Here is a 9,109-nt window from a genome sequence, read left to right as displayed (position 1 = left end):
CCAGAAAACGAAGAGCCCTGGGTTCTCGCGGTCGAGGGCTACCTGCAATGCTATCCAAGGCGGCAGATGCCATGAACCGCGAGAACTCAGGGCTCTTCGTTTTCTGGTGAGAGTAGACGTCACGCTCCTGGAGTAAAAATGTGAACATTAAGCCTTTCTTGAAGCGTACCTGAGCTCGTGCGCTCCGTTCTTCCGCATAAGTTCGAGGGGTCCTATTCAAAAGATCTTATCTGGGCGTTCCCCCCAAGACAATCTTATCTTAAACGCAGGTGAATTTCACAAATTTTGATCATTTGATACAGCTACATATCAATATAATTTGTGAGTTTGTTCAAGTAAATCTCAAGATGGAAGACCAAAGAAACCAAAAGTGCATCAAGAAATATGTTTCGCTTACCGTCGTATTTATTCTGATTGATCAAAATGAGTGAAATTTGCCGGCGTTTAAGATAAGATTGTCTTGGGGGGAACGCCCAGATAAGATCTTTTGAATAGGACCCCTCGAATTGATGGGAACAGCCCGAGAGGCAAACACTCGAGTCAGACGCTGTACGATTCCCATGCGCTTGAACTTGGCGTCACATCGCTTGTTTATCAGTGAGGTGTCGCGAGACGGCGCTAGGGCCGTTGGCAGTATCTTTTCAAAATGTCCTATCTTAGAGTTTCCTGGAAAATATCTTATCGATTCGTGCCCGCGATATCACGGAAACACGCCGCATGTCGGAGGCAGGTGCATTCGATCGGCGGAGTCGGTGTGTGTGGGGTCGCAAGGGATAAAACTTCGAGTTGCAGTTTGCCTGCCTCTCAGGTAGGAGATGGGTCAGTGACCTATTTACTGTCACGTTCGTTCAAATGTGACATGTCATATTAAAACGAACGTGATACCCCTTAATCTGACAATCATGGCGTGTCACATTCAAACGAACGTGACAAAGTGGGCATGTCACATTCAAACTAATGTGACAGTACATTACATGGATGTCACATTCGTTTGGATGTGACACGACATGTGTACTTAGATACCATGTGTCACATTCGTTTTAATGTGACAGTTCGACAGCTGATTGAGTGTCACACCCGAAGTAATGTGACAAAGCGGTGCGGTATGTCACATTCGTTTGACTCTGAATTTTCACCGTTTGTCACGCTCGAACTAACATCGCCGTTTTCACGTGAAAACGAACGTGACGTCACATTCCTTGGCTACCAGTGTGGTGGGTCCAAAACTGCGAAACGAAATGAACGGGCAGCCACTTAAACTCCGTAATAATGTTACAAATGAAATAACAATTTCTCAACGATCTCTCGAACTAGCGAACGCAAGGTCGTATCACTAATATGCTCGTAGTTCACTGAAAATCTAAAGGTGAGACGTCTGACCCTTTAAAGGCGAGATATGTTTGTCTGGCCAAAATAGGGCCATCTTTAAATGGTGATAATTCGATGTTTGACCGTAAGAAGGTGGTAAAATTTTGTATCACCGTTAAGAGCTGATATTTCTTTCAGGAAAACAAGGACAAGCCTCCCAGAAGTTTGGCGTTTTTCGGTCGTATATCGAAGCATAACCCTGTTCCGGTCATACATTTTTGTATGACTATTATTTTTCAGTGAAACGTCTTGGAAGGGCAAATATTGGTCAGATGTCTCACCTTTTGAATTGCAGCGTTTGTCGAGGAAACCACACGTTTAGACGAATGATCTGGTTGTGCCTCGCATACTCGGACGCATCAGTTCTGATGCGTCCGAGTTGGTCTAGGAATAGTTATAGTATACTTTCCATTGTGCCACGGTGTGCGGCTCTTAACAGCACTAAGATTCCAAACGCTATGAGCATAGCACGTGTGGTGCAATACATTGAGATATTGCACCACACGTGCAATGCCAGCCATATTGCACCTTACGTGCAATGCATCCCGAAAATGCCCTATGCTAATGCATGGGAAGGCATTGCACTTCACGTGCAATGCAAAAGCATTGAATCAGTTGGTGCATTGAAAACGTCTTCGTATGCATTGCACCAATTGGCGCCATACACATAGCGTTTGGATTCTCAGTGAGGGTAAACCGCATTTTTCAAATAGTTCGTGATTTTCTTAATTTCAAGTCAGACTTGACGGACTTGATTTTCCTTCTCTTTTGGCTTGCTTTTACTTAATCAAGTGCTAGTGACCATTTTCCTAGGTACTGCACAGCACATCTTTGATTATTACCGACTTCATCGACGACCTCTGTCTTCTTCTGTGCAGGAGCTTCCAAGAGACGTGTCAGCATGCCGGGAGGCCAGCCGCGCACTGGAAGGCGCAGTGCAGGCGGAAGTGGCAGTGGTGGCAGGTGCGTAGCATTCCCGGGAAAATGGAACATGCGTTCGTCGTAAATTTTACGAAGATCCCTAACTTGGAGAATAAGAGACCCTTTTCAAGCGGTCTTGCTACCGCTTCTAGCTCTGCATCCGATCCCACTCATCCCATCCATTCATCCGTTCAATCCGCGCCGCCACCTCGCCGCGCCAGTCCCCACACCTCACAGCCACCCCCTCCCTCCTTGCCCCCTCTCTGCCCGGCCTCCCCGGCCGGTCCACGCACGGTAAAAACGCTTCCTGGGAATCCCAGGAATCTCCTGGAAACTCCTATACCTTTTAACATAGGGCTCCTGGGAATCCCAGGTTCCGTTTTTACCGTGCGGCAAGACAGCTTTGCTAAGCTTGCCTTAGCGGAACTTTTTAACCTAAATGCCCTAAATAAAGATTGAGTAAAGGCAGAGTTTAAGGTAAAGTTAAAGGTGAAGTTTATGCCTTCCTTGTGTCTTTCACCAATGAACGCCTTTACCAAGGCCATTAAACTATTCACGCCGTTCTAGGGGCGTAAATCGCTTACAACACGTTAGGGGATTGCCTTATGCCTTGGTTTTAAAAGTGCAGGAGGAACGGTACGAACCCGCCCTGGTTGAAACGGTAAACGGGACATGGCCCAAGAGTTATGATGCGCCTTCTTTCCAGTTCGAGGAACGAGCTGTGGCACTTGCTGACGGAGTACTGCACGCCGCGACGCGACTGCGGCGTCACTCTTCCCTCCGGACCCTGCGGACGAATCCACGTCAAAGACAAGCGCGTCCAGATCATCGTAGAGCGACGAGAATACTTGCAAGGCAGCATTTGTTCGGACAAGGACTGTGAAACGACTGCAGAAAAAGTCTTTTACAAACATCCAGAAAAAAGAAAAGCCTTCTTGGAAGACGGAAGGTTTTGGGGACAAACAAATCCTGCTCTTGTAGCCAAAATTGAAAAAGCCTTTACAGACTTAGTAGATGAGTTTGCAAGCACAGTCAAACCAGGCAAGGAGGAAAATACGGAAGATCTGCCTGTGCTTTATGAATCATGCTGCGCGGGTCACTGCGATGATCTTATCTATTTGTTTGAGTTTGGAAAAATTAGAGCTCTTGATCGTTACTCAAAGGAAGAATTTTCTGAAGTCATGAGTTGCTACCATGGTGGCCAATTTGTCGGGCACCATATGTCTTTCTTTATGCATCATATAGTCCATTTCTTCATAGGAACAAAGTTGTTATTGTACAATAACGTTGAAAAGGCCCCTAAATTGGACCGAATGTACAATCGTGCTTGTGATGGTCAAACGTTCCTGCCTTATCAGCGAAAAAACTTGCATTTGTGGATGAAAGATTTGGACGTAACGACAGAAATGTGCAAAGCAGCCTTCCGCTGCATTTACCTCTATGTTTATTGGCGACGGAAATTTGAACCCTACTACGACATAGAAACTGATCGTATTTTAGAATTAGGGAATGGGGAGCGCATTGACTTCTGGTGTTTTTAGCTCCTCTTGAATCACACACAGGTGGTACATGCCAGCCCTAGTTGGCGGCCATAGGATTGCATGGTTGATGCCAGTTGATGTTTGGATCGTTTGTTGCATGAATCGCGGCACGAATATTTCCCATCCTAATGTTAACCAAAAGGCGGTGGTACTTCAGCTCAATCATTAACGGAGATGTGTGTCTGCCACCTTCTCTCTCTCTCTCTCTCTCTCTCTCTCTCTCTCTCTCTCTCTCTCTCTCTCTCTCTCTCTCGCAAATTGGTATGATTTGTACGCACGGACATGAATGTACGGACGGTTGTAAAAATTCTAGCGGCGTTGAATGAATCAGTATGATAACTGTAAATATAAGAAATAAAAGCGTTTTTCAAATTTGAAGTCCAATTGATGATTATTTATTCGTTTCTCTTAACATTGACAGCGATGACAGCAAGCGACCAGAGCCCGCGCCGTGATCCCAGACGAGCCCGCGTCCACAGTCTGGCCACGAACCACGAGTATCGGCTCCCTTAACGCCTGCGAACACGAAGATAGGCCCGCCCGCCAAGCACTGCTGTGTGGTTGGCTGCCTACCCGCAGGCGCTCCCTCCTTCTCGCCGTTCTCTATCATTCAGTTCACGCACTGATTTTCTAAGTGTAATAATAAACTAATTTAAAAAGCAATAAAATTTGTATTGCTTTAGTAGTGTCATGAAAAAGTTATTGCATTATAAGTGCAATAATTATTGGATTGTAGAGATGAGGAATGGGCTGGCCCGGCGGGCCAGCGCCACTGTTGCAGTGGTATCGGCTGTGACAGTCCGTGTCGCCGAAGGTGGCTGGGCTAGCCGAAGATGGCCGAGCCCACGGGCTCGGCTCAGCCCGCGGGCTGCCGGAGCCGAGCCAGGCCGAGGCCGGGCCTGGGTAGCTGGCTGGCGGGCGGCGGCCGCCGGGCGAGCCGAGCAGTGCCGTGGCCGTGCCGCCGGCGTGCTGGCCGAAGTAGCCGGGGGAAGAGGGCAGAGACGAGATACGAAATTTTGAATGAATGACAACAGAGCATAAGAGAAAACACTCTATCGTAACCATGGAAGGGCTCCTCGCCTCACCAAATAGTTAGAATTCGCAATGTGATTCAAATTTCCGAGCGCGCTTCTCGGTAGCGTGGTGACGTCAGCGCCACGCTGGGCCGCGCCGCAGGCAGCTCGCTAGCTCGCTCCCGTCCCGTTGCTTGCTACCCGGCCCGGTGCCCGACTGTCTTCGTCATCCGCGTCCGTCCGTCTTCCCCCCAGCCGTGCCGAGGCAGCAGCCCTCCAGCCCGCGGGCTGGGCTGGGCCGGCTGGGCCGGGCTGGGCTGGGCTGGCGGTAGCGCTGCGCAGCCCGCAGCCCGGCCGGGCTGGCCCATTCCTCAACTCTATTGGATTGCCGCATTAGCGCATTTATCGCATTATTAGCGTGGTTATTATTTAATCGCACCAAAACTGTGATAATCTGGGCCCAGACCGGGACTTAGGGACTTATTGCATTTTTAATGCGATAATTTTTTATTGCTGCCACAGATGCGATAACTTGAAGGAATCACACTAGCCTTTTTATCGCAGCAAATTGTACATGATCACATTAGAAATACCAGTGCGTTTACTTTACTAGCTCAAGGCGAGGCTTTTACCCGCCGAGTCCAAGGAACGACCCGCACTGTAAAATTTTGTGTAAGGGAGGTTAGGGCTATCCCGGACACTTTTTGGCCCGCCCTTCTATTCAAAAAATAGGGGGAGGGCCTATGCATTTGCCTTTGTGTCTGTGTTGTTGTTGTTGTTGGCGTCTGTGTACAAGGAAGGAGTTGAGCTAGAGTAACCAGATTTGGAGGGTACTTCAGGAGTACCGTCCAAACAAATAATCCGGTGGTGCAAATCCCGTCCGGGTCGCACAAGGGCTGCTGCAGGTGCATCATGGTTTACATGAGCGGGAGGGGGATTTCCGCCATTGTTGGTGCTAGCAGGGCACATAGGGGTATTTTTGGAATCGGGGCGACGAGACAAGATGAATGGACCTGGTCCCGACCCCATCGGCCGCTTTTACAAGTTGGCCACATCAGAATCTTCAAAAAAGGGGGTCGACCGACTAAAAAAATTTATTGCAGATTTCGATTGGTCTCAGCAAGACCTTTTCAACGAGGGGTCGGAAAGGGGGTCCAGGAGCCCGACTTCGTCTATTAGTCACATCAGGATCTTGAAAAAAGGGGGTCGACCGACTGAAAATTTTTACTTAAGTTTTGGATAGGTCTTGGCAAGACCTCTTCAACGAGGGGTCGGAAGGGGGGTCCAGGAGCCCGCCTTTATGAGTTATGGGAAAAAGTGCGACGGACTCGTTTTGCGCTCCTGCTGTGCCTCTATTGCAAGGAGTTGCAGTAGCATGGCAAATATGGGTATTTTCGGAATGAGGGCGAAGAGACAAATGAAACGGGCATATTCTAAGGACAGTTGGAGTAAAAAGTGTAAGGACTATTGCATATTGTGAATAGACGGGCGGGCCTAAGTCACGATGGTACATCGATAACTTTGCTTTACCCGCTCACGGTGTGTGTGATGCGAGCGGGCCGAAGGCCCGGGCCTTCGACTGGCCAAGTTGGGTCTGATGCGAGGGCCGAAGGCCCGAGACAAGGCCGCCGGCAGGCCAAGCTGGGCCGGCCCCCTGTCGAACCGAGTTGCCGGCGCAGCGAAGCGGAGCTGGCAATTCGGTTCGACGGAAGGGTGGGCCCTAGCTTGTTTTGTTTTCGCTCCGTAAAGTTGCACATGCCACTTGGGTCTAATTTTTTCACTCGAGCGTGAAGTATGAACCTTCGCCTTCAAAATGACAAACATGAAAGTCAAATCTAAGCAACGAGAAGGAGGTACAGGGGCGTGACAGTAGCCCTGCATGTGTCCGGAAATACCCAAGGGCTGGGGTGATTCCGGACGACCTATGGGGCAATTCCGGACGACCAATAAATCCGACCATGATTCGACATCGTTCGACTAAGGTATTATTTGTTTGGATTAGAGCTCGACTGCAACCCACCAATTTTAATGCAGGTTGCCTACCCGTCCCCACCTCATGGGACGTGTTACGACTCTTTTATGCACTGCAAGAAAAAACCACGACAAAGAACACTAATTTCTGGCAATTTTTTTTATCAGGAATATGTTGTACTTTGAAAGTACAACAATTCTTGTACAAAGTACAATGGCTCCGGCACAAAGAGTGCTGTGCAGTCCAGGCCTTGTTGTAGTTTGTACAATTTTTGTTGTACTTCCTACAATCACTGTCGTACTATTATTGTACAGTTTTTGTTGTACATTTGTTGTACTTTACACAATTTATCTTCCAGTGTGTGACCCTGACGCCAGAATTGACTTACAGCTCTTTTCCGATGAAGAAATGTCTTTGCAAAGTTGAGGAAAACATGTTATTATCGCTAAAAGGCCACAAAGGTCAATTTGACCCGCGTGGCCGTTTAAGGGGGGACCCTGGTGAAACTTTCAAGTGGGCTTCAAAATAATCCCAGAGAGTTGAAACTTTGCTTAATCATTAGGTTCATTATGGTGAGTTCCCAAAACAAAATTCAATCCAAAATGTTAAACAGTCTCTGAGAAAAGTGGCTTTTTAGTGTTTTTTAGAGCGTTGGGGAAAAATCTTCCTGCGTCTTTCATTGGGACGGAAAGTCTTGAGTTTTTAGTGACGGAATTTTCAAATTCAACTTCTGTCCTAAGATATGAGTTTTCAAATTTTAACATTAAAAAAAAAGTGATTTTTTTTCCCTTTTTTCAAACTTTTAGGTGTGTTTTAAAAAAAGTAGGGCTGATATCAAGATTCCGTCACTAAAATTTGTCGATAAGTCATCAATGAATAGAGTCCATGCAAGACGACTCATGTAGGTGTCAACCAGGAGCGCAGGAAGTCTTTCTACGAAAAAATTTTATGTCGACTGAGCAAAGCTGTGAAGTTGAGCGTAGAAGCCAACGACAGCTGATCTCAATGTTATTTCCCTCCAAGTGATAAAGAAACTACCCACTTAGCTTAAAGGTGTTCAACCTCATGAATCTGAAACCTTCTATGCACATTTTTATCTATGAACTTTAAAAATACTATTTTTTGGAATTTTGGCGATTTTTTCACCAGGGTCCCCCCTTTAGGTAAAAGTTCATGGATAGCTTAGTCAAAATGCACCTACAGACCCGGGATTTCGCGTAGAAATAGGTTTTGTCAATTAAGGAAAAGTCAAAATTTGTGCCTTTAATGTAAAGTAGCAAAGAGAACATTCAAAAACGAAAAAGGTTCATTTTGACCGCTTGTCCTTTCTAGTATTAATAGCGAGACTTTCCGTTTGTAAACGGATCAAGTCGTAAATTGACGACTTAATCGTCTGCTTGCGAACAATCTTTTTTTTTAATATGTTGTGCAGTTATGACTTCAGTCGTACATTTACGACTCTTGTCGTAAATTAGTGTTACGAATCGTAAATGAACGACACAAATCGTAAAATTAAGCGAGCAAAATTGTAACTTTTTACCAACTTATCGGGGATTTCAGATTTTAAAATATTACGACCAATTATAACATTGTCGTAGAGGAATGATTTTTTTCGTCGTTCAGTTACGACGAGAACGGTGTTCTCGTCCCTTGCCGCGATTCCACATCCCTTCAATTTCACTTGGGTATGAACGTGTGAGAAAAGAACTTCCGCCGTAATAAAAATTAGCAACTTTTTTGTCGCTAATTTATGACAAAATTTTTGACAGTGCATACAAAGAGTAAGGGAGGGTGGGGTACAATGGGACACGGGGCACAATGGGACACTGTCAAATTAGCCACCTTGCGGTGTTCGTAGGATCTGCGGGTTACGCTCGATTATAGGCCAGCAGTTGCCATGTTAGTTTCACAAAGCGGGAACTTCATTCGACTGATCGTTCTTTCGGCAGGTCGAAGCAAAGTGCGAATGTAAGAAAAACGAGGTAAAACTAGCAAGACCGGAGAATTTTGTTTTTCATCTAGCATTTAAAGTATTTGTCGCACGTTCGTAGCGAGTTCACCAGTGAGTTCGTTGGTCTTTTGAGGTTCAGTGAGACTTGTCTGGGCGCTCTGGCTTTTGGTGTTGAAGAGCTAGAGCGTGTCCAGTGCAGCGTGTCGTTCGGGGCACAATGGGACACCCTCGTTTGGGGCACAATGGGACGTGTTAATCAAAGGGCTTTCAAGTTTCAGTTGTAGTTTATGTCTAAATGAAGCTAAACCATACGTTAATTATGTTATTCACAAGAATTTTGGCA

At 46.5% G+C, this 9,109-nt stretch overlaps 1 protein-coding gene across 2 annotated transcripts; it reads left to right on the top strand.

The window, feature by feature from the left end:
• The first annotated feature begins 659 nt into the window (after positions 1–659).
• LOC117654289 lies at positions 660–4,214 on the top strand. Of its 2 annotated transcripts, none has more exons than XM_034400816.1 (3): positions 660–808; positions 2,247–2,331; positions 2,996–4,214. In XM_034400816.1, the coding sequence occupies exons 2-3, from the start codon at positions 2,270–2,272 to the stop codon at positions 3,828–3,830; spliced, it is 897 nt and encodes a 298-aa protein (XP_034256707.1). In that variant the 5' UTR covers positions 660–808; positions 2,247–2,269; the 3' UTR covers positions 3,831–4,214. The 2 variants fall into 2 exon arrangements, with proteins under 2 accessions (XP_034256707.1, XP_034256706.1); XM_034400815.1 differs by having other exon boundaries at positions 727–819.
• The last annotated feature ends 4,895 nt before the right edge of the window (positions 4,215–9,109 follow it).

The sequence above is a fragment of the Thrips palmi genome, unplaced genomic scaffold (assembly GCF_012932325.1).
Source record: "Thrips palmi isolate BJ-2018 unplaced genomic scaffold, TpBJ-2018v1 HiC_scaffold_10, whole genome shotgun sequence".
NCBI classification, from domain to species: domain Eukaryota; kingdom Metazoa; phylum Arthropoda; class Insecta; order Thysanoptera; family Thripidae; genus Thrips; species Thrips palmi.
Note: the sequence above shows the minus strand (reverse complement) of the source record. Positions and strands in the feature narration are given on the sequence as shown.